This window comes from Thamnophis sirtalis, unplaced genomic scaffold, assembly GCF_051295495.1.
Source record: "Thamnophis sirtalis isolate CommonGarterSnake01/CBP01778 unplaced genomic scaffold, rThaSir2_p1.2 scaffold_6, whole genome shotgun sequence".
Classification (NCBI taxonomy): Eukaryota; Metazoa; Chordata; class Lepidosauria; order Squamata; family Natricidae; genus Thamnophis; species Thamnophis sirtalis.
This window is the reverse complement of record NW_028261386.1, coordinates 22,421,351-22,447,385: the sequence shown is the minus strand read 5'-3', so window position 1 is coordinate 22,447,385 and position 26,035 is coordinate 22,421,351. Positions and strand designations below refer to the sequence as shown.

At 41.9% G+C, this 26,035-nt stretch overlaps 1 protein-coding gene across 5 annotated transcripts in view; it reads left to right on the top strand.

Annotated features, from left to right (window-relative positions):
* The window catches only part of DNMT3A (DNA methyltransferase 3 alpha), a 119,530-nt gene that overhangs the window by 11,475 nt on the left and 82,020 nt on the right, over positions 1-26,035 (top strand). For 4 of the 5 annotated variants that reach the window (XM_087717392.1, XM_087717390.1, XM_087717394.1 and 1 more), the window contains exons 2-3: positions 4,763-5,000; positions 19,939-20,046. In XM_087717392.1, coding sequence (XP_087573518.1) covers positions 4,932-5,000; positions 19,939-20,046 — 177 coding nt within the window. In that variant the 5' untranslated portion in view covers positions 4,763-4,931. The remainder of the gene's footprint in view (positions 1-4,762; positions 5,001-19,938; positions 20,047-26,035) is intronic. The other variant, XM_087717391.1, reaches the window with a different exon arrangement.

Sequence of the window (26,035 nt, the reverse complement as noted above, 5' to 3'; positions counted from 1 at the left end):
TCTCTGCACTCTTTCTAGATCAAAATGGTAATGTTTTAAGACTAGCTCAAATGATAAAAAGAAAAGTAAGAACAGCATATGGAACAAGTTCCAAGATTTCAAAATGTTTAAACAAAATGCTTTCATAGGGAGCTTACAAGTTGTATCAATGAACGTTGAACAATAACATTTTTGTCCCGCAAATATTTTTAAATCTGCCCTGTTTGTTAAACCATGGCCAATAGAAAAGTTTGAGGGAATTAAATGCCAACCACAACCTGAACATTTGCATATGTAATCCCATCAGAAATTGATTTTTTTTAAAAAAAAGGCCAATTTGGTGTTCCTGGTGCTCAGTATTGCCAGAGTACCCTTTTGCAGCTTTCTGCTTGTGGAGATGGATTAGCACAGCTGTGCATATTCTGGGTCCATTTGTGGCTTGAAAAGCTATTTGTTACCGGATACACATCTGAAGACCGTAAAATCAAGACTGGTTGAAGATATGTGGCTGCACTAGATAATTTGGGAGAGGTCCCTTGGGTTGAGTGCTTCTTTTTCAAGTCTTGATGAAGTGGCAATAGATTTATGACGGGTCAAAAGAAGGAGTACTTCTCCACCCTTTATACAATTAACAATATAGTCTACACTGCCATAAAACGTGTTACGCACTTGGTGTGATGGCTTTAAACAGAATGGAGTTAAAGACGAAGTATGACACCATAGCTAAAAGGAATCTTTAGGTCTTTAGTTGCTTCCAAATTTTCAGCGCTGAAGGGAAGTGATAAGGGTTGGCCCCTGTTTGAACCTGTCGTACTTGTCAGCTCAGCAGGATTGAAATCATGTTTGCTTCAATGCCAAAGTTGCATCAGACAAGGTTTTTAATTTGTTTCTTGCAATGGATTGCTGGTGCCACTATTTTTTGCTTCTTTGCACAGCCATTGGGTGAATTAAGAAGGGGATCTTGTGTCTGTTTTGTTTTCAAGCATTACCCCAAGAACCGAGAAGGAGTCTGGTAGCACTTTTTTCAACTTAGAGAGGCATAAATGTTTGTGAGCAGCACCTCTGCATCTGATGATTTAGTGCATTTTAATAGCTTTTGTTAGCCGAAAAAGCTGCTATCAGATGTGGGTTTTTTGCCACCATTATCTCTCTCCTACAGTGCCCTCAAAATCCTAGTTTTTCATGTTTCTAGTAAGGGTGCTGGATCCAGGGGGGGGGGGGTTGCCTACCCTGGCATCCATTTTGCCTTGCTGTTTTAGACTAAGCAATCTACCAAGTACAGATGCTCATTTTGACATTGTGCTGTGCTTGAAAGCATGCCCATACCTGTAGATGCACAATAACAGTAACAATAACCCTGTTAACTCTCACCAAACAGCTGTAATAAATATTTCACTTATTAGAAGTAGAATAAGAATGGCTTCAATTTAATGCATACTTTCCAGTGGGAAGCCTAATTCAGTTTATAAAATAGATTGCATCTGCCAAACGGATTTTTAACCAGCTGAAATAAAACTGGCCTCTTTACATTATAAAAGCAAGTAGCCTTGCATAGAAACATTCCCATTGAAACATCAGTGCATAGTAGCATGATCATCATAGAAGAAGAAAACGTGCCTGTGCTTGAACATTTTCCTCACTTTCTGACTTCCGTGGTGCTATTCAGTCGCAAACAATAGTAGAATGTGAAAACGCCATTATTAATTCATTGAATGGAAGGAGCAGGTACATGGTTTCAATCTGCAATCACAGGCACTCAGGCACTGGATGTATCCCAAAGCTGCATTCTTTTGCACTGTCTCACCACAGTACCCCATTGAGTATGCTGGCTTACCTATGAGAAGGCATTTCAGTGTATTAAACAAACTCTGTTTAAGTACTAAAAACGTCACTTGTTCTGCATTCAACGGGCAAAGTTCTTGGTAGGCTCTCCCAGTGGAACCTGAATGATCAGTTGCCTTGCTTTTGAGCCTCTCTGCATTAGTTGGCTACTGGAGAGCAGTTGGGGGGGGGGGGGAGCTAGCAGGTGCAAGGGCCTGTCAAGCACTTTCTGCTTTCCATGTGGCTGATAAAAATAACTAGCCTTGTGCAGCCTCTGCAGCTAGAACAGCTGGGCATGCTCCTCCTGCATGCCCCTTCCATGTCCTTAGAGCCTGCTTTGAAGTGATTGGCAAGGTGTCTTCTGTGTGGGAGCAAGTCGTGCGGTGAAGGAGCCCTTCCCTACTCCAGCTCACTAAGCTGAGCTGTCTGGGCATCAGCCCCTCCTCTTATGCGGGCTCTGGTGAGTGGGTTCTGGTGAGTGAGCAGGAGTGGGAAGAAGACCATGGCTAGGCAAGAGGGGGCTTATGACAGAACTGTTGTTAGGTTTTGGAAGAATACCGCACTGCAGAAGAGCAAGGAGCAGAGAAGGGAAAGAAGCGTGGTAAGATTTTGAGGCTTGCTATCAGCTCCAATGCTACTTGAAGGGCAGGTATAAGAGGGGGAAGCAAGCTTCTCCTTCCTTGCTAATGGGTGGTTGGCAGCAGAGGCCCACAGAAGGGTTTTCTGGGAAGAGTTTTTGGGTGGACCCTGACCTCTTCGGTCCAGCCTTCCCTTTCTTTACGGGATTGCTTTGCGCCTGATTATTTTTAGCACCTCTTGTTGGGTAGAGATCAGTATGCAGCTCTGCTGCTTTTTCCAGTGGGGGGTGGGATCTGTACACTTTCACTATGATGGCAATTGGGATGAGGGAGGGGGAATGCTACAGTAAGTCCTCCAGAACAGATAGGGGCTGCTTCTTCATTTATGCCTGCTTTGTAAAAAGGGGTTGCACTTTCAAAACAGTAGATGAGTGAATGATTATTCTCTTTGGACCTTTCCTGTAGCATAGAAGGACTTAACTGCTGCTGTGTTTCCTACTGCAGCAGTAATGCAGCTTTGGTTGCCTTGGTCCTTCTATGGCTCGGTGGATGGAGGGCATATAGACTTTTATTTAGAGAAATTGTAGAATTTCATAGGTGTGTGTGTGACATTTTGACTTTGTTTTTGTTGATTAGATAGCTTTGTTCTTATAGAAGTGGCTAGTATCTTCTAAGGCATAAAAATTAAAAAAATGAGGTTGTAATGTTATTAACGTCTACTGTGCCAAAGAGAGTTTGAAGTTAACGTCTTTTTTTTCCTCCCCACTTCCCCCCCCCCACATTTTCCCTTTTTCCTTCCCCTAGTTTTCCATTACTTTTTAGTTTACTTTGTATCTTATATTTTGATAAAAAAATAATTTAAAAATTGATAATAACAAGTAATTGTTGGGAGGGAACCATGCTGATCTTTTGCATGGAATAGGCACGTGGAGGAAGAGGCAAAATATGCAACGGACCCTGGAAAACACCAAGTGCGTGTGCACATAGGTGGGCATATTTGTGTGTGTGTTTTAGAGAGAGCATGTTTCAGATGCCACTGAAATAGACTCCTAGAGGGAAGAGACAAATCCTTTGGCTGGGAAAACTGGCTAGTGTTGTTCTCTTTCTTGTAATAAGGTGTCCTCCTTTCCCCCCTGCTCATCATCAGCTTTGGCTGGGAGGCAACTGGCTGCTAAGCATGGACCACAGATGCCCATGTTCATAGATCCTATAAATAGTACTGTCAAGTAGACACATTGTGAAAATGTGCTAAAGAGCAGTCTGGGAAGGCAAAGGTAAATATTGCAGAGGTCAAGGACCACCTGGGCGGCTTCAACATTTCCTTTGATTAAATGTTGAGTCTTACAGTTCTGTTTGCACACAATGGCATTTCAGACAGGAGGAATTTCCTTGATGATTTATAGCATCTAAGTGTATTAAGTAACAATGAGTGCAGGTTGGAATACACGACATGTTTCATTTTCATCCAGCACTGTGTATGAATATATTAATCTCTGTATTACTGGGTGTTGGTATAATTCGCTGCAGAAGTGCTGGAGGAAGGGTTGTAGGTTCATGTTGCCTGGGAGGATGAGTCTTCGATACGGCAAAGGTTTTAGGACAGAAACTCCATTTACACAGAGGCAGTCAAATCAAATGAACTTTCTTAGGGGGCAGGAGGCATCTAAACTCAGGCAGATTCCAATAAAAGTGGACTACTTTCAGCAGAGGGTGCCCAGTGCCTATGTGTGATGGGATCTTGGGGGCTTGTGCCAAGATTGTTGCCTCTTTGGTGCTAGACTATTACCTAATTTGCTTGGCAAAAAGCAAAATTACCACAAGACATAAACTGAGGGCCTCTTATGTGTGCTGTGATAAGCTAACTTAATTTGTACTTGTTTGCCGAGGATCTGGGGAGAGTGACTTGCTGAAAGCTCCATTGCTTGCACCTGGCGCACAAGATGAAAGTTCGGTTGGAGTGCAGTTCCACCCCATTTTATCCTCTTCCCTTTCTTCCCCACCATTTTGGCGCTAGCTTCATTTCTCAAAAGAGGTTGCGAGAGTTCTCACCCCAAGGAGGCCGCAGCCAGAATGCTTGCTCTGGATTTGTAACATCCCCTGTAGCAACAGGTGCTGCTTCTGTGCAGGGAAAGGGAAGTGTGGTTGGGATTACAGAGGGAGGGGGAAGGTGTCTGGACTGGGGGAAATTGAGAGAGGAGGGTGTATCTTCTATTGCTGAGCTGAGACTCTATGGGCTGAAGAACCGGGGGCCCAGCTTGACTGAGTCAAGGCTGTGGCTTGTTAATGATTGCCTGCAAGTGGGGAGAGGCCCTCAAAAAAGTGACTTTCCGTGCATGCATTGTGTGCCTGGGCCTCACCTTCGCCTTTCTCTTTTCCTGTTGCAGGTGGCAGGAAAACCAGAGCAGTACCATCAGCAGAGGGGGGCATTGGATGATTGCCTTGACTGCTTTTCCATTATCCCTCTTCACTTTGGAGTAAAGTTTCGAATCGTCTATAAATTAAGCCCCAGAAACAAAAATTTGTAGCAGCTGCCTCTGCCCCAGTTTCCCCACAATGCCATCTAATGGGCCAGTTGACACCAGCAGTCCTTCTGCGGACCGGGAGACAGTCGATGCTCACAAGGTAAGGAAATTTCAGGTGAAGGCTGGGGTCACTGCTGGTCCTCTCTCCTATGGCTAGATGGCCCACATGTCTCCTTCAGGTTGATTATGGTTCACACAACATGTTAAGCAGGATAAAGTATTCTACGGCTCAACATAGTGTGGGAATCCCACAATTGCCTTAGCAGGTTATGTTATCACATTAATATGCTTCATTAGTTTGCGCTTAGAATGTTCCATAAATACATCAATTGGATTTAATTAAGCATGTCAAGAGTTTTAATATGTTTTGTGAGCCCAATTTGTGATTGGGAATTGCTGCAGAATTTATTTACTTGTCTGTGCAAAACTGTATAGCACAGGTAGCACGTGCACCATCTGCATATTGCTCTGACTAAACTGCTGAATATTGGCACCTGTTTAATCCAAATATTAGGGGTGGAACTTTCTGCTGTAATTAATTTCCATATCCATTAAATAGGTGAGAATTATAGAGCAGATGGTGCAGAATAGGAGGAAGAAGAGAATTCACACTTGTTGATGACGCACTTGGATTTTTTTTATATCCATGTTTGATGCTTCAGAGACGAGAAAAAGTGTGATGAAACGAACATCCTCTAAGCATGCTTAGGACAAGCATGTTGAGTGAGAAGACCTGCCTGTTGATCTTTCAGGATGAAGCCATACAAGTTCCATTGTCAATCATGCCGGCCAGGAAAGTGAAGGAAGATCTCAGTCATCAGAGTATGGGTTTGCAAAAGATTAGATTTAGGAAGATAAGCCTGTTTCAGCCAGACTGAGTTGAGAACTATAGGCTAGTGAAAGAGTAAAAGAGGATAATTAGGCTTATCCTAATGTAGGAGTTGGCACTGATATGTGTTTTCCTTGCAAGGAAATGAATGCACCACACAGCAAAGTAGCATGTGTTGGGTGAAAGGAGTGTTTGAAGTAAGCAGTTTGTTTCAACTCTGTGATTGCTGACATATGGGCAAAGTAGAGCCAATTATGGAATCCAACATGCAGTGTAAACATGAAGGAAATCTTGGGTAAGGCCTGCATTTATGTATTGACCTAGTTGTCCTGCTTGGCTCTCTGATGACACCAGTAAATTGAAAGCAGGGGATGCAGATTGTGAGAATCAATTAGACATTTGTCCCTTGAGGAACATAAAACAATCTCAGTTACTGCTTCTAGGGCTGGAGACGTGGTAAAGTGGTTGTGAGAATGTGTTTGTGTCAGGTTGCATTGTAGCTGAAAGGATTTGCTAAGAGGGAGCATGATGGGAGAAACATTGTATTAACCTCAAATACACATGGAGATGGAATGTCTAGAATAGAAATTAAAGAAAGCACCCATTGCAGGGAATTGCTGTAAAAACTTCAGATTGTGGGGTTCTGACCCAGAATGTGGTTTATCTAAACTAAAGGAAGTTGTTTTAAATTGGTACTGTCCAGAAATGGTCCTGGGGAAACAAGCTGTTAGTATAGGAATCTGGATATAGCCTAGATAAGGATATGATGGAAATGGGATTCCCAGCCAAGTACCTGAATATGGCACAGTTCAGGGTCCTTCAGATTAAACTCCAGCCCACAAACCTGTAGGGCCTTTAACTAGTAGCATTCAGTGGTGCTGTGAGTCACCACCTCTTACACTGTGTGCCCTGTGATTGACAGGGTTGCCATCCCTTTATTCCATTAGGTTTGCCTAGGAAACTGCCCGCAAGTACGGCTGCTGAGGCTATGATTCAGACAGATCCAGGAAAGGAACAGAGGCTGGCAGAAGCAGGATTTATTGGAAGGGTGTCATCAACCTAAGTTTTTATATATTTGCTTTTATACAGTATTCTTCATCCCAGTGCATTAAACACCATCAATATAAATCAGAGAGGCAGAAATCTTGACAAATAGGATTTATTCTGGAGCTGCTGCCAGAAAGCTGATGTGATACAAAGAGTGAGATACTGGACTGGTACCTGGGAGAAAATAGATGCAAGTCTGCTGTCAGCCATAGAAACCACTAGATGATTTTGGCCAGTTATCTACCTTTGGCAGTTGTCATTAGAAAAATTGGAGGAGGAGGTACAATTATGTTGCTTTGGTTTCCTGGCTAAATAAATAAGAAGCAATCAAATAAAAAACAAATGAGCCTAATATCTGGGCCAGCCAAGTTTCATGAGGAAAAGTGTTCCAAAGTCAGGGCTCCACCTCCGAAGGTCCTCGGCCCTCTATGAAGACAACACCTCTGTGGCTGCTGACAAAAGACAGGTTGGAATGGAAAGTACCTCTCTTTCCAGTGTTTGTATTTTGAAAGTATTATTAAAAGTTGATCCAGACATCTTACATTCACTCAAAATATAAAAAGGCTTATAATTATATATTATGATTATAATAAGCATAATTCTTTAAAGAATTGTGAAATCTGCATAACTTTTTATTTGGATTCAGGGCCAATTTAAGAATGGAAACTGCCTTGTTGCCCAGTAGCGGTCCTATGTTGGAATGTAATAGAGAGATTGTATTCCAGTTGGCTTTGCTGAACGTAGTTGTGGTTTGGGATGCTATAGTAGCAGGTGGCAACTAAAATGTGATCTTGGCAGAACTAGAAAACTGAACACATTTAGTACTTGGATAAAGGAGTAAATTGAGAATTCCAGGGCTACAGACTAGATTGAGAAGTTTATAAAGTAACCCAGGAGGCAACAGTAGATGGATATGTATTGGTGTAAGTCATCAACAGTCAACTTTAAGATGACCTAACTTTCTTTTTTTCTTTTTCTTGAGCAGTCCAAGGATGCAGTACTTGTGGAATGTTATTTAGCCTCTGGGGTGTGAAATTTGACAAGGAACTGTTTCTTCTCATAAATATTCCTTAACATCTATATGAAGTGTTATGGGAAAGATTATCTGAAATGTTAGGGTTATGTCTCATATGTTGCATTTGGCCTTGGTCCTTTTCAACTGATGTCATGGAGATTGTGAAAATAATGAATGATTAAATGTCCTTAACCAGATAGCATTTATTTATTTGTTTATTCATTCATTCAATTTATATAACTGCCCATCTCATATTTGCGACTGTAGATGCCTTACAGTTAAAACATACACAACACCAAAAAACACAGAATGCAAACAATACAAAACATTAAAATAATTTAACCCATGCAATACACTAATTAATGAACAGTACAATCATTTAAAAGGGACGCGGTGGCTCAGTGCCTAAGACGCTGAGTTTGTAGATCAGAAAGATTGGCAGTTCGGCGGTTTGAATCCCTAGAGCCGCGTAATGGAGTGAGCTCCTGTTACTTGACCCAGCTTCTGCCAACCTGGCAGTTTGAAAGCACATAAAAATGTAAGTAGAAAAATAGGAGCCACCTTTGATGGGAAGGTAACAGCATTCCGTGCGCCTTCAGTGTTTAGTTATGCCAGCCACATGACCACGGAGACGTCTTCGGACAGCGCTGGCTCTTTAGCTTTGAAATGGAGATGAGCACCGTCCCCTAGAACTGGAAATGACTAGCACGCTTGTGTGAGGGGAATCTTTACAACCATTTTATGGGTTTTTCCCTTTTCTCCTCAGGTCAGATAGCAAAGCAAAATATTCACAACCTTCTGGAAGCCCGCCAAGGTCAGGACTAGCCTTACCTTAGGGGGAATGATGTTCTGTAGGCCACCGAGCCGAGGTGGCGCAGTGGTTAAATGCAGCACTGCAGGCTACTTCAGCTGACTGCAGTTCTGCAGTTCGGCTGTTCAAATCTCACCGGCTCAAGGTTGACTCAGCCTTCCATCCTTCCGAGGTGGGTAAAATGAGGACCCGGATTGTTGTTGGGGGCAATATGCTGACTCTGTAAACCGCTTAGAGAGGGCTGAAAGCCCTATGAAGCGGTATATAAGTCTAACTGCTATTGCTATTGCTAGCTTCAGTAGCAAAAAAGACCCTCCACCTGACTCCCACCAGATGATATTCTCCAGTAGATAGAACCTATAATAAGTCTCTTCTGCTAGACGTGTTATGAGGAGCAGATATCATTGGGGAGACACAGTCCTTGTAACCATCCTCAAATAATTTGAACTTGTTTGAAAATATCATGTGGTCTGTTTGGGTGTGTTTTTTAATATCTCAGTTTTTTTGAAAGGAAAAGAAAGCAGCAAGAGGGAGAAGAAATGCTTGTGTCCCAGCTGAAGTTCCATTTAGTGTGCCAGCTGTGATTTTGGGCATAGAAAATCTGGCCAGTATTATATTTTAAATTATTGTGATACACTCTATATCAATCTGCCTGTGAATAGTATTGAGAAACAACAACTAGTTAAAATCTAGGTATCTTGTCAGGGGTGTTATATAATGGACTGCAGGCCTGCACAACTTGCAGAGGGGAATGGGCCACATTAATGCATTAAAAATACTTGCAGGCTGCAAAGGAACAGCTGGTGTGCTGATCAGTTGTTGACTAGGTGAGCAGTGCAGTGATTAACTGATAGGGTCAGTGAGGTGTGGAAGTGTCTTCTGAGGCAGCAATCAGTAAAGTCAGCAGCCTGTTCTTTAGGGCAGCAGCACTAAAGGTTGAGGCTGTGTGTGTGCACAGTGGATTTATTGATTTTTTTTTTAAAAAAATGCCAATATAAGTTTGTTTGGTGGGCCACATGCAGCCTATACGCTGTATATTGTGCAGGCTTGATGTACTGAAAATAATGTTTGCTTCTGGGCACAATTTATAATTCTGAGTTTGGCTTACCGATCCCTAAAAGGTTATTCCTAAAACAGTGTTTCTCAACCTTGGTGACTTTTAAGTCCTGTGGACTTCAACTCCCAGAATTCCCCAGCTAGCTATGCTGGCTGGGGGATTCTGGGAGTTGAAGTCAATAGGACTTAAAGTCACCAAGGTTGAGAAACACTGTCCTAAAAAGTCGCCTTGAAACAAGATGGGTAGTAAAATAATAAAAGAAAAGAAAATAACAAAATAAAACAGTAATAAAATAAAATAATAATAAAATAAAATAATATAAAAAATACTATTATAAAATAAAATGGTTTGACTAAAATAACTGAAGGACCATTTTTCATTTGAATGTGTTCATAAATTATACCTCTTATATGAAGGTTTTTTTATGTATGGAATAAGGGATGCGGTGGCTCAGTGGCTAAGACACTGAGCTTGTCGATCAGAAAAGTCGGCAGTTCGGTGGTTCAAATCCCTAGCACCGCATAACGGAGTGAGCTCCTGTTATTTGTCCCAGCTTCTGCCAACCTAACAGTTCGAAAGTATGTAAAAAATGCAAGTAGAAAAATAGGGACCACCTTTGGTGGGAAGGTAACAGCGTTCTGTGCGCCTTCGGCATTTAGTCATGCCAGCCACATGACCATGGAGACGTCTTTGGACAGCACTGGCTCTTTGGCTTTGAAAGAGAGATGAGCACTGCCCCCTAGAGTCAGGAATGACTAGCATATATGTGCAAGGGGAACCTTTACCTTACCTTATTTGGAAGGAATAAATTGGTGTGTACTCAAGACAAAGTTTTTCAGTAGTGGCATTTTACTTGAGGAATTTCCTACTGAGGGAGATTACAGTGGCTATAAAGATAATAAACATCCTGATAAATGTTCTTAAATACTGTACTGTAAAATTTGCTCCTCTATTTCTTAGCATTGTACGAAATTTTAATGATATGTACATTGGATATTATTCTAGCAGCCTACTAGGAAGAAAATAAGATTTATAAATGTTATAAGTACAGAACTAACAAAAAATGAATTTGGAATATTAATTTCCAAATTCTGCAGTAATTGAAGTAATTTCTTCTTGATGTTATTGTTGCTGCAAATTCTAACTGATTTTCATGTTATTCACTGTAGTAACTAAAATCTTTTCAATAGTGATATATTAAACTATTTCTATTTTCCTTAAATCAAGCTGTATTATATACATGCAAAATCTGCTATTTTTAATCATTTTGTGAACTTTGCACTTTTCCTGCTTAATGGAGGGTTGCTTACTAAGAACTTACTTGTGCTTTGTTCACTTGTGAGGACCCTCTTAAATGGTGTTTAAACAGTGAGAACCAGGATTTGGGGGGAGAAGTCACAGGACTCAGATTTGTAGACACTTCTGTTTATAGCTTAGCTATCATGAAGCAGTAGTTAGAGTGATCAAGTAGATTTCAGATGTGGGTAGGGTATAAGTGATACCCTAATAAAAGAATATTTGTAGCTCAGAATTGAAATGAAGGGTCCCTGGTGCTCTCTGAGCTTGGTTGTTCTCTTGCAGATGCTTTCTTACCCAAATTAGATAACATCATCAGTTTGGAGGAGAACAGCAAGCACCCCCTAAGTGATAGAATATTTGCTTTGCACCAAACAATTTCTTGGTATTTCCAATTAGTGATGGAAAGAAATCTGAAATTTTGAACAGCAAAATTGAACTGACTGTTATCTGCAGTTCAGCGGTTCTAATCTCACCGGCTCAAGGTTGACTCAGCCTTCCATCCTTCCGAGGTGGGTGAAATGAGGACCCAGACTGTGGGGGCGATATGCTGACTCTGTAAACCGCTTAGAGAGGGCTGAAAGCCCTATGAAGCGGTATATAAGTCTAACTGCTATTGCTATTACATATTTTTAGGACTACAACTCCCAGGATTCTCAATTAGCACCAGCCCAAACTCACTCAGTGGGGCGGTCTGAAGAATGGCTATCCTGCATGATATTGAAAAGATAGCAGGTGGACCTTGAGATGTCCTTCTTTGTTTAGATAAGTATCACACTTCAAATGGTTGTTGGAAAAATATAGGAAGTTGAGTCAAATCTGGAGGCAGAGTTTGCAGATAATAGTCATAATTTGCATGACATTTTCTGAAACAATTTTTGGCTGGCTTTCAAAGTCAGTTTCATGTATGACTTACTGAATACATCAAATACTTGGGTTAAAGCATTATTGGGAGCATTTCCTTTTTGCTTTCTAAAGTTGAATAGGAATTATCTGCTTTCCTTGATGCATGAGAATTCCAAAATGGGGTTAGTAATTAGGATTATAACCATAAAAGCAAGATTATTTTATTTATTCCTTAAAGGAACATTTATTCTACTTTCCAGCCACATGTTGCTTGAGGCATCTGAGTGAAATAATAGAAAAATTAATACAAATACAAAAATATTTAGCCAAAGCAATAATTAAAAGAATGTAAATTATGCACTTATTCCCACAGGGGGAACAAAATGAAACCAGCAATGAGAATTCATTACTTTGGCAAGGCAAAATCCTGTCAGAACAGATGAGACGTTTGGGTGTGAAAGACTAATAGAGAATTGCTAAACAAGTATGACATGGTTTACAACAGCATAGGTCTGCACCATTTCCCCATCTACACAGCTGAAGTGGGCAGCTATTTTGTTGCTGGCTCTGAATGGGCAGTTTGATAAGAGGAAGAGGAGATCCTTCAAGCAAGTATGCAGGACATCATGATCCCTGAATACATCCCCCCCCCCCCCAATCAGAGAGAAATTGGCCATTTCTTAAACACTAGTGGTGTGGTTTTTCTTGGTTTTAAGAGGGAAAGAGGAATAGGTCACATTTCTGAATTGGAGCTTTGGGTTTCTAAAGGGCTAAATGTTAAAGAACCCAGTTTCATGATGTTCTGCCGTGTACAAGTTCATTTCTGAGCAAAGCTGTTTCTTAATAGTTGCAGCAAGGGGGTGTAGGTGTGTTGTACGATTATTTGGTAATGACAGCAAGATGGAAGAAGAAAGAGAGGGAGTACCCCTAGAGAAGATAATTGAGCCATTCATTAAAGCTGAATCACAGGTGGAGCTAATGATTTAGGTATGGATGAGTCACAGATCCATCTGGAAGGAAATGTCACACAATTGTGGAAAAGAAAAGAGAATGGATGCTTGGCATTCTTGTTTTGAAATCACAACAACCTACCGTCCATAGTTTATGGACCACCCTGTTGTGTATTTGTCATCGGAGGGATCTCCTTGAGAGGTTGTCCAGCTTTGGATGATTGAGCAAGCGGTGCTCTGTTTAAGGAGGGGCTTTACTGAGAATCCCAGACTTTAAATCTACTAACAGTACTAAGGCATGTCCACAGCTTCATAGCTCCAATTCATTTTCAAACCAACACACAAATTATTTTCACTTCTGCCAATCTTTAAAGGCAGAGTACATGGAGAGGTCTTTTTTTTTGCTAATAGGGGTTTCCTTCAGCTGAGAAAAGCAAAGTGCAAACAGCGTTACAGTACTATCTCGGAATAAGAAGGGGAATAGCAATAGCAATAGCACTTAGACTTATATACCACTTCACAGTACTTTACAGCCCTCTCTAAGCCCCCAACAATCTGAGTCCTTATTTTATCCACTTCTGAAGGATGGAAGGCTGAGTTAACTTTGAGCCTGGTGAGATTCGATCTGCCAAACTGCTGGCAGCCGGTGATCAGCAGCAGTAGCCTGCATTACTGTACTCTAACCAATGGTGGGTTCCTACTGGTTTGGACCGGTTTGACTGAACCAGTAGTGGTTTGGTGGCCTGGGTCATTGGAACTGGCAGCAACCCAGGTCTGCCACGCTCTTCAACCGGTTCCCCGGTTGCTTGCCCCCCCCCCCAGTCACTCCTCACCTCCTAGGCGGCTTGCCTGCCTAAACTGCCATGTGGTGCCTGCCCTGCGCCCCAACCTAGTTGCCTCCTCCTGACTACAGGTAAGTCTCGCTAGCCCCCCCACTCATGGAGCTTGCTGTGCCCCCCCACCATCCCCACAGGCTCGCAACCTTACCTTCCCCTGCCCCCCCCCCGGCGGGTGCTTCAAGGGAGAAAGGAAGAAATCCTCACCATTTGGGATCCCCAAGTGCACAGAGGAGAGGTGTACAAACTTGGCAACTTTAAGACTTGTGGACTTCAACTCCCAGAATTCAGCTCTGCTGGCTAGAGAATTCTGGGAGTTGAAGTCTACAAGTCTTAAAGTTGCCAAGTTTGCAGACCTCTGGCATGGAGCTTGAGTTGAGAGCTTATTGAAAGTGGTACTGGCTATTCTTGCTTGGGCTAAGCTAATCAATAGTGGAGCTCTAAGAGGAGACTTTATATCATCTTGATTATTTTGGTGCCTCTAATACAGAGGAGAAATCCCCAGGCATTGCTAACCTCTCTCCCCTAGTAAAAAAAAAAACCTAGAGCAAAAACTTATTAAAAAGTATAGAAAAGGGGTTTGCTGTGTATTGTTTAATAGACTGCTAAATTGACAAAATGGACAGCTAAATTGGCCACGCCCACCCAGTCACATGACCATCAAGCCATGCCCACAAAATAAGCCATGCCCACAGAACCGGTAGTATAATTTTTTGAAACCCACCACTGACTCTAACCACTGCGCCATCGCGGCTCTAGCCACTATTCCTTATTACATATAAAATGCCCCTATGAGCTGAGGTGGGGAAATAATAAGGTATTGACAATTTTGTAACCAACCTTGATGCATTTGGAGTGGAGGGAATTAAACATGCAGATATGAATCTCTGTAGCACATAGTACTAGAGGTCAGGGACATTTCTTCCTGGCTGTGTTACCTTGCATTCGGCCCATCCTTGACTGGCAAAAAGTATCTCAACGTACACTGCTGTGCCTCTTTGGCTGATCTTTACTATATTTCAAGACAAGGGTTGATTGTCTAACTGTGACAAAACTTAGCATGTTGTCTGAGTGCAACTACTAGGTTTGTAATAGGTTTGATTAAGCAAGTTGCGTTAACATAGCTACTGAACGCTTTGTAGGCAGGGCACAGAAAATGCAGTAGAGTGGCTTGTCAAAATGTTGCCCTTCAGAGTATTTTTCCTCTTATGCCTTTCCATCTTTTCATAGACTTGATTTCTGCTGTTCTTGTCCTAAAACACAGCTGCAGCCCCAGTCTTTCCTTGCCAATTGGCAATGGCCTTTCTACAGTGCTGCTAACTAACAGTTTCCACCTTGTTCCTTTCTCAGAGACTTAATGCAATTTCTATTCCTTTAATCAATGGCTTCCTGTTCACTTTAATTACCAATTAGCATTTTATAGCCAAAGCAGTTTTTCCTTGATTAATCTTATTTTTTATAATCAAATATTGCAAAAATATTGTTAATGAATAGTGTTTTTCCCGTGCCTGGTATCCGGAGGAGGGGTTCTTACATTGTGGCTTATAAAGAATTGTATAAGCATTTAATTAAAACATTGGTATCATTTTTATGATTATTATGCTTTGTTGTTTTGCCTGTACACTGAGAGCTTATGCACCAGAGAAAAATTTCTTTTGTGTCTAATCACACTTGGCCAATAAAGGAATTCTACTGTATTTGCAAGAAATAATACTAGAATAAGGTTGATATACTCCAGTATGCATACTTTATCCTTTTATCTTCTCTGTCATCTTTCTTTTCTAATCAAAATGACAGAACCTCATTATATAGCTATAGAAGTGTAGGAACTTGAGGTTTAATTGCCCTTCCCCAACCACTGGGCTGGGGATGAAGAAAGCTTCTGTCAAACATCTCTAGGGAACAACTACACTCTATTGAAAAAGGTGAGGATAACTATTAAAGCAAATTCAGCATATCTTAAAAGTAGCAATGCAGCAAGAGCCTGCAACCTTTCATTGCTGAAACTGCAAAACTCAGCTTACAGAAATAAAAATAAATTTTGCAGTAGTTGTGGCTTCAGAGAGGAAGCTGGTAAGTAAAACTACTGGTATCTGCAAGGGACAGATTTGTGCTGTTCTTTTGGGGAGGGTCAGGTTGGGTTTAGTGGCTTGGTTAAGGTGCTGGTTTAGGATTAGGGGAACTTGAGAAAGCTAGTTGGATGCCCTTGGGTCTCAGTCATTTTCTCTCTTTGCCCTAGGAAGAAGGCAATAAAAGAAAGAACTTCTGAAAAAGCTGTCTGTATGACTATAAGGTGGCTCAGTAGCTAAGGCGCTGAGCTTGTTGATTGAAAGGTCTGCAGTTCGGCGGTTCTAATCCCTAGTGCTGCGTAATGGAGTGAGCTCCCTTTACTTGTCCCAGTTTCTGCCAACCTAGCAGTTTGAAAGCACACAAATGCAAGTAGAAAAATAGGGACCACCTTTGGTGGGAAGGTAACCTTTGGTGGTGCGCATTCGGTGTTTAATCATGCCGGCCACATGACCACAGAGACATCTTCGGACAGCGCTGGCTCTTTGGCTTTGAAACAGAGAGTGAGCACCGCTCCCTAGAGTCGGGAATAACTAGCACATATGTGCAAGGGGAACTTTTACCTTTACCTTTATGACTACATGACCTTGTTCCTGTCTCCAGAAGTTGAGCTTGACTCAAAGGATCAAATAAAAAAATAAATTAAAAAAGTGGAGTGGGAATTTATAAGTAAGGGCAGAGCTTTGCAGAATACCCAAAGAAAATTAAATCAGGGCTTCTAGCAGGCAAGATGATAGGTATTGGCACCAAAGAATTATTATTTTTTTCATTTCATGAAAAAGTCAACTAAGGAAGAAAAGCTACTGGTAGCAGTGCTTTTCTTCTCCTGAATAACTACCCCATTATAGGATAGCCAGGCTTCTATTCATGTGGGGTTTTTTTACAGGGTATGTGTGCATGATTAAAATGCTACTCTGAGTGTTTCCCATGCTATTTCTATATCTTTTTTCAAATCACAGAGTATCCATTAAAGCAGCGAAGGCAGATTTTTCTTAGCACGACTCTTCTGTCATTGCCAAGAAGGATGTTTTTAATGGACATATTACAAAACAAACTCACCAGACACCACAATTTCCATTTCTCCCCCCTACTCATTATACCTTTTTCCCATCCTGTTCTAATCCTTTAGATTGGTATTTTTTTAAAAGTTGTGTTGTTTTCTGATCATCAGAAAAAATATGGTACTTTTTCATTTAGTTTTAAGATTTATAAAACCCCTTACTTCAAAGGCTCTAGCTCATTGTTTGGTTTTTTTTAAATATAACAAGAGTAATACAATACTATGTTCATTTTTTGAAAATAACCCAAATGATGACCCTGAGTATATATTTCTACAAACACTTAAATATATTTTTAAAATTAATGATATCACACTCAACCATATGTATACAGCACATTTAACAAATATGTAAAATATACTGTCTTACTGCTGTTTAGATTGGCAGCATCTTAATAACTGTAGGTTATTATTTCATTCATATTTTATAATACAATTGTTATAGTATGTATATGCAATAAAATCAATAAATTATGTCTTACCAATACCATAAGGCAAATCTGTTAAAAATAGATTATTAAATATAGTATGTGAACTGAGCTTCCACATCCTACACTGTTTGTAACTTTCCCAAGCATGGATAGAACATATTGGGAGCGTGTGTATAATGACTAAAGGGTGACAAATTGATTGAAATTTCACATGAAGCTTATAATGAATTAAACTGCCAGTTTGGAAGCATCCAAGTAAAATTTAGCAAAGCAATCTGGGCATCAGTCGATGGAGAAATAAATCTGTATATATAATATAATACAGGATAATTGTTGATCAGAAAGGCCAGCGGTTCAGAGGTTCGAATCCCTAGCATCTTATAACAGAGTGAGCTCCCATTACCTGTCCCAGCTTCTGCTAGTTAGAAAGCATATAAAAATTAGGGACCACATTTGGTGGAAAGGTAACAGCGTTCCATGTGCCTTTGGTGTTTAGTCATGCCAGCCACATGGGCACAGAGGCATCTTCGGACAGTGCTGGCTTTTTGGCTTTGAAATGGAGATGAGCACCACCCCCTAGAGCCGGAAAGGAGTAGCACATGCTTGTGAGGGCAACTTTTACCTTTTCTAAGATAATGCAAAGAAAGAGGGTATACCTGTGTAACAGTATGGATGAAGGAAGAGGTTGATCTAGGAGATGCTAACAACAATAGTAATATGGTATTCATCAGTTGATCTCCAGCCTTACATCATTGCCTCTGAAAAGCCTAAAACTGTGAAAGAGAACAAAAAATAAATGTGTTAGCTGCATCTCTGGGTCTCATGAACTTACCCTGTGTTTCCTAGGCAACTGAATCCTAGACAGCCCTAGTCAACTGTAAATCCTTAAGATTTTACCTTGGCCATCGTCTATACGTTTTCCTGATCTACATTTTTGCCTTGTTTGCTATTCCATTGCCCACCCTGGACCAGATGTTTAGGAATTTGACACAATGTGTTGTAGACTTATTTGTTGTAAACTTCATGGATAGTTTGGATAGTTTATTGGAATTTGTAGGCCGCCCTTTTCCCTGAGGGGACTCAGGGCGGCTCACATAAACTAGGGAGGGGGGAGGATACAGACAACAAAATAGAGACAAATACTAAAATGGTAAACAACATACATTCATCATTCGGGAGGGGACTATCCTTATCCCCAGGCCTGACGGGCGAGCCAGTTCTTCAAGGCTGTGCGGAAGGCTTGGACGGTGGAGAGGGTGCGGATCTCTACAGGGAGCTCGTTCCAAAGGGCCGGGGCTACTGCTGAAAAGGCCCTCCTCCTCGTAGTTGCCAGCCGACACTGGCTGGCCGATGGAATACGGAGGAGTCCTAACCTATGAGATCTTATTGGTCGCAGGGATGTAATTGGCAGAAGGCGGTCTCTCAAGTATCCAGATCCACTGCCATGAAGGGCTTTATGGGTGATTAGTAGCACCTTGAAGCGCATCCGGAGATCGACAGGTAGCCAGCGCAGCTCGCGGAGGATAGGTGTTATGCGGGTGAATCGAGGAGCACCCGCAATCACTCGCGCGGCTGCGTTCTGCACTAGCTGAAGTCGCCGGATGCTCTTCAAGGGCAGCCCCATGTAGAGCACATTGCAGTATTCCAGCCTAGAGATCACTAGGGCCCGAGTGACTGTTGTGAGAGCCTCCCGATTCAGGAAGGGTCGCAACTGGCGCACCAGGCGAACCTGGGCGAATGCCCCCCTGGTCACAGCCGTTAGGTGGTGGTCAAATGACAGCTGCGGGTCCAGGAGGACTCCCAAGTTGCGAACCCTCTCTGAGGGGTATAGAATTTGACCCCCCAGCCTGAGTGATGGTATATTAGTCAAATCTTTGGGAGGAAAACACAACAGCCACTCGGTCTTTTCCGGGTTGAGCACAAGTTTGTTAACCCTCATCCAGTCCATAACGGCCTCAAGACCCCGGCTCACCACATCCACCGCTTCATTGAGTTGGCACGGGGCGGACAGATACAATTGAGTATCGTCCGCATATTGATGGTATCTGATCCCGTGCCTGCGGATGATCTCTCCCAGCGGTTTCATGTAGATGTTGAATAGTAGGGGGGATAAGACCGACCCCTGAGGCACCCCATAATTTAGGGGCCTAGGGGATGATCTCTGCCCCCCCACTAACACCGACTGCGACCTGTCCGAGAGGTAGGAGGAGAACCACCGTAACACGGTGCCTCCCACCATGGGAGAGGTGAGACCATGGAAGCCATGGCAAACCGAGGTGAAGAAAAAAGAAACCAAATCCTCCAAGGGAAGTGTTGCTGAAGAAATCAGGAATGGGATTAAAGGTAAAAAATGACTTCGCATGAGGACATTATTGTTGAAATCCAGTGATAGGAGTATTCTATTACGCTATTAAAGTTGTGTACGTGGGATTTCCCTAATTTACCCTCACAATAACCCCATGAGGTAGACTGGGTTGAAAGAGAATCCTAATTTGTCTGTGATACTTCTTTACATAGCACAAAGTTAAGCAGAGTCACTACCAGAAAACGATATGACAACACCAATTTGTGTGGCTTTAAAAGACATTCAAACTCAGCGTTTCTTGTGTTCTAAATGGAACAGGCCCCTAGTGAGGCTGATGGAAAGGAACACAATCATTTCTTTTAAAAAGAGACAATGCCCCTTTAAAACAAAGGTTTCCCCCCTCCCCAAACTTTCACAGGGAATGCCGAAGTGCCTCCTGACTCAAGAACTAAGAAGAATATTGTCTCTCTATTTTGTTTTTTTCCTGAAAGCAGGGAGAAGAAGATCCTGAGGAGAATCGGAACAAGGAGGAGAAGCCAGATCCAGGAATCCCTGTGAGGAAAGTGGGGCGACCTGGTAGAAAACGGAAACAGCCAGTGGTGAGTAGAAGCCATTGTATGTCCAGAGTTGCAAGATCAGTCACCCGATCTTGGAGAACGAGATCAGGGAAAGTTGGGTCAAATTCTCACTGCTTTCTCTCTAAAGCTGGAGTTTATAGGGTCAGCAATTTCTAAGAATAGTTTTGTGGCCTTTGTTGGAGGAGAAAAACTACAGGAAAGCAATCGGTTAGGAAACTATATGGTTTTTCATACACAAAAGCCACAGATCCATATGCACTCACACAAATATATGTTGTCACCGATGCCTGTAACTCCATTCCTAACTCCATTCCATCCGTAATTCCATTCATATTGGATAGAAACTAATCAAGAAGAGAACCAACCTTGAATTAAGGAGAGACTTCCTAACAGTGGGAACAATTAAGCAGTGGGACAGCTTGCCTTCAGAAGTTGTGGGTGCTTCATCACTGGAGGTTTTTAAGAAGAGACTGGACAGCCACTTGCCTCAAATTGTATTGGGTCTCCTGCTTGAGCAGGGGGTTGAACTAGAAAACCTCCAAGGTCCCTTCCAGCTCTATTTTGATTGATTGAATACATGCAGCTTCAGTTTGCAAACACCTCTTGGCTGGGTATTGTGTGGACACACCTATGACATCTGGCAAAGCACCCAGCTGCTCTTATTAGAAACAAAACTCCTCCAGGAAAATCGCAAATAACTATTTTGGACAGTTCAGCTATTTCTAGTAAAGGAGTTCATGTTCTTGGCTTATAAACGGATGCATCACTGACACTGGCTGAGTTTGCTGATCTAACACATTTTCTGGGTTTGGACAGTAAGTTGGATCATAAACAGGCACATGCACAACACACCAACCCAAACAAAGCCAAGGTTAAAACTAACCAAGCTTCAGCCAAGTGGTTGGCTGAAAATAGTTGTATGCATATCTCTGTGCACACAGGTTTCTTAAACTGCTGTCCGGTGGTTGGCTCTCTGTATAAGTTGGAGATAAGGGCAGTAGAATTTCAACATATCTGAGTCTCAGATTGGGTAAAGTGATCAAATTTGCCAAGAAGTTGAAACTTCTGTAGATGCCCTTTTGGGATTAGCACAGTACCTATGAGAGATGCTATTTCTGTTGAAAATTGGAATAGAACCTCCTCTACTGATAGCCTGTGTTTACCAAAATATGCTTAACTAGGAAAGTTGCTTAGAACTGCATGGGGGTTGGAACTAGAACAGGGCTGTCAAACTTGCGGCCCGCAGGCTGGATGCGTCACACACTGGCCACGCCCACACCCGGTTTAGCGGAGGGGAGGAAAGTCATGATACGTCACATGATGAATTTGATACCCCTAGACTAGAGGATTTATAAGGTGGTTTCCAGCCTGATGATTCTATAATTTGTACAACATGCTAAACTTGATTAATTTAACCTTGGTTAGATTGTACATGTCCTGTATGCATAATATGTATAGGAAAGTACCTTAGGATATCTGTCTGAACCCTTTTCATATGTTTGATTCATAGTTCACTTTTTTGTGCAAAGCCAGGAAATGGTAACATTGTTACCAGCCTAAGGGTGTTGTGTGAACACATCAACAATTCCTCCCTTCTCCAGAGTGTTCACCTCATATGAACCTAATTTAGCTGTCCGTGCCCAGTCAAACCAATTTTACTTCTTCATACGTTACATTTTTAATGGGATTGATTTTTGCTGCTGGTGGTAAGGTTTATGTTGGATCTACTGTGGTTTTATACCCTCTTCTGCTATTTATAACTTTATTATGTCTATTGATTTATTGAATTCCAGGGGCATAAATGTAGCCCTTGATGAGGCATGCTTCCACTTTCTCATATGTTGCTTGTAACCTGATCCATGCAGTGATTGATTATTGCCTCCTCAATTGATCAGAGCTTTCTGGCTCAGACCATAAGCAGTAACAGACAGAAATGAAGTGTTGCTGAAATGTATCCTTCAGAATCATGTGCAAGCAAAACACTCTTGACTGCATTCCATTTAATAGAGTTGCTAATTAATCCATTAGACCATAAACTAACCAAGCAAGCTATGTTTTCCACTACGCTAAACTACAATTCCTCCAGTTAAAACTAGTTAAGCTTTTCATGTGTGCAAATGCAGCTGTTTAAATCTTTAACTGACCCTGAAGAGTATATAGTGCTGTCCCTGGAGAGTAGGGGGGGATGCTTGTGATGCAGGAGTGTCTATTCCCCCTGGTCCTTCATCCTTCCATGAACCTCAACTGGAGAAGATTCAGTTGCTCCTGGTTTCTCAAGCAAGCAAATTAAACTTCATGGTGATAAAGAACATGCTGGTATAATACAGGGAAATCCAGAAGGGAGGCAGGCAGTCTGGCTGGTGTTTTTCTTTTGTCCAATGACACAGAGAATTCCACCCTGACTCCTGAACCTAAGTTGGCAGAATCTCATGAAGGTTTCGAGTATTTTTATCCTGTGCATGGGATTTCCTTCCCACCTCTCGTTTGAGAACTCCTGATCCAGCTGGGACTTGTGCACATTTGTTTCCCAGAAGGCTGCTTTGCCAATTGGGCTGTGGGAATGGCTCGCCCTTTTAACCATGGGCTGTCTACAGGCTCCTTCACTTTGCTCCAGATCTCTGCCTTGCACAGCTGCAACCTGATCTCCAGCACTGCTGCCAGGGCTAGGGAAGGAAGCTGGCCACCAGCCACATGCTGGGCCACTCAGAGAAGAGCTGTTGCTGCTGCTATGTGGTTGGCAGCTTCCCAAAATAGGATCAGCCTGGGTGGGGAGATTGCTATGGACATGGCAGGGATGAAAGCAAGGTTGCTGCAAGGCTTGGAAAGGACGAGGAGGAGAGTTGGATAATAGCCAGACTGCTGTCTCTCTGCTGCCAGAGGCAGAGACTGGAATGGATGCATCTGCTTGGTTGGATCCCAAACTGTATTTAAAGGGCCAGCATGAAAATGTTTTGGGAGGCCACATGTGAAGCGGGTGAGGTATCCAGAGTGGCCTGCCCTATTTCACATTCTTACACAGAACCATCCGATATAAAGGACAAGTGAAGGGAAGTCTTGTGATTGACAAAAGAACCTGATGCTTTTGACACAGAATCCAACATTCTAATGTTACACATTTTCATTTTTCAAGAATCTGGGTTCCAACACGTTCACAGAGTGAGTTTGGTGTAATGGTTAAGGCATCAGGCTAGAAACCAGGAAACCGTGAGTTTTAGTCCCACTTTAGACACAAAGCTGACTGGCTGATCTTGGACCAGTCACTCCTTCTCAGCCCTAAGAAGGAGGCAATGGTAAATCACTTCTGAAAAATCTTGCTAAGAAACTCCAGGGACTTGTCCAGGGAGTTGGCAGAAGTCAAAATTGACTCAAAAGGATCTTTAAAAAACAACAACACACCTTACCCCCACAACAGTCTATAGAGCATGGCAGCAATATGTGTGCGTATCACCATAGCACAGGGGGGCACCTGTGGTTTGGGAATGTTGTTGATAAAATAGGAAAATAATTCAATAAAAAGTTAAGAAAATCACGTTAGAAACTTAACACCATATGAAAGTGGGAATTTGTTTGCTAGATAAAATTATTTAAATGTTGAGAAGTATGGGGAGATTTCAGCTGCCAGACGTTTAATGGATGGGTGGAAAATATTTACTCCAGGGGACAAGATGAGATTGCCTCCACTCTCATTGTCTTGAGGAATCTGGAAGTGTAATACTATGATTTGCAGATAAATCATTTACCAGCAGATAAATCCTGCCCGTAGGTGAGGTGCTAAAGAGAGAGGGTAAAGCCAAAGGAATCAGCTAATCGTCTTTATTTCTGCAATTCAGATGTGTTATCAAAGCAGTTCCCTTTGGTGGTGACTTGGAATAGCTGCAGTAGGAGGGACAGGGACCATAATGGGGCAACAAATTTCATCCCAGTATAATTTTCTGCCAACTCAAGAATAGCTGGAGAGCACTTCTAATTTAACAGTGGGGAAAGGTTCTAACCTTGGCTCAGATTTCTCTGTCCAGCAGAAACGGGGGCATCAGCTGTCTCTGTAGGCTGGCAGGCACAGATACTTGAAAAATTAGCAGTGTAGAACTAATTCTAGTAACTGTTGAAGATCTTTTGAGCTTGAGGATAAGTCATTTTTATGCAGCTTCATCTTGATCATTGGAAATGGCCCTTTCGTTGCCTCTTCTTGCTGCCCTTACGTTGGCTAACTTTTGGCTGTGTTGCTCCAACTTTTAGACAGCTTCTTGGCCTACCAAGTCTCAGTCACTTGAACCTCTGTATCCCACCCAAGCAAAAAATGGAGACAGTAGCAACCAAAGTAACATAGACCATGTCTAGGCTACAGCTGGTAAACATTCACGTGGCCTCTTCACTTTTACCACCCCTAGACAGAGCTAGATTATTGCACACAATCTCTGATATCTCTGTGCCAAAGTTTACATGGGGAAAAATGACAGTTAAATTAGTTACTATTATTGCATTTACATGGCCTTGAACTACCCATCTTCCAGCTATGCAAGAATTTGGGCTGGTAAATTTCTATGGATATTTCCTTGAGTTCCATTTTAATAAATGTTCAGTATTGTGCCTTTCCATTTGGAAATGGGGAGAACATTGCTCTACTTTACAGTTATAAAAATTGTTAAAAAATAGCAGGAGTTTTCCTCCTATTAATAGCAAGTACCTGGGCTTCATTATTTGAATAATGTTCGGGTAGTCTTCAACTTACAACCATTGGTTTTTAGTGATTCGTTCAAAGTTACAACGGCACTGGAAAATGTGACTTATCACTGTTTTTCAAAGGTATGTCCATTGCAGCTTCCTCGTGATCATGTGATCAAGATTCAGATGCTTGGCAACTGGTTCATATTTATGACCGTTGCTGTGTCCCAGGGTCATGTGATCATCTTTTGAAACCTTCTGACAAGCAAACTCAATAGGGAAGCCAGATTCACTTAACAACTGGGTTCCTAACTTATCAGCTGCAATGTTCCACTTAACAATTGTGGGAAGAAAGGTTGCAAAGTTCACTTAACAAATATATCCCGTAACAATAGAAATCAATTGTAGTCATAAGTAGAGGACTACCATTATAGGCATAACAGGGGATTCTTTGCAAGAGTTGGTCCCTATTTCTAAGATGGAAGTGATTGGGCTCTGTACCTCATCCATGCATGATATACCAAACCGGATAAACTGCAAGAGACCTGTTTTGTGATATCTTGGGGTTCATCTGCTATCGTGTAGCCCATGATTTTTGAAGTTATAGACCAGTGGCAGAAAAAGAAAGACTTATTGCCCCTCAAATGGGCCACTTGTGTTTGGCCAAAGACTTCTGTTCATCTTGCTTTATCATATACTATGTACCCAAGCCTTCTCCTTCAAAAACACTGAGGCAGTTGAATTAAAAAAAAAGAGAAAAATTTAATCTAATTGTAACTTTCAGAGCAAGCTGGTTAATCATGCAAAGGGGAGCAAGATTTGTGGAGTTGATCCAGGATCAAGTCTACATTCTCATAAATGACAGCCATGTAAACAGTAGTCCTTGACTTATGATCACAATTGAGCCCAATATTTCTGTTGCTAAGCAAGACATTTAAGTGAATTGTGCCCCCCCCCCACCCCCATTATGGCCTTTTTTGGTGTGTTTTTTATGCAAGAAACTACCATTAGTAATCGAATCATGCAATCGTTAAGCAAATCTAGCTTCCCCGATTGACTTTGCTTGTCAGAAGCTCCCTAAGGAAGGTTTCAAACAACATTCCCAGGACTTCAGGATGCTGCAGCCATCATAAATAAATGCCAGTTGCCAAACACCCAAAGTTTGATTACGTGACTGTGTGGATGCTACAACGGTGATAGGTGTGAGAACTGGTCATAAGTCACTTTTCTCAGTGCCATTGTAACTTTGAATGGTTGTTAAATGAGTGGTTGCAAGTTGAGGACTACCGGTAGTCCATTGACTTCACGTATGGATTGATGGGTTTCTCCCACTCAGCTCATTTGCAAA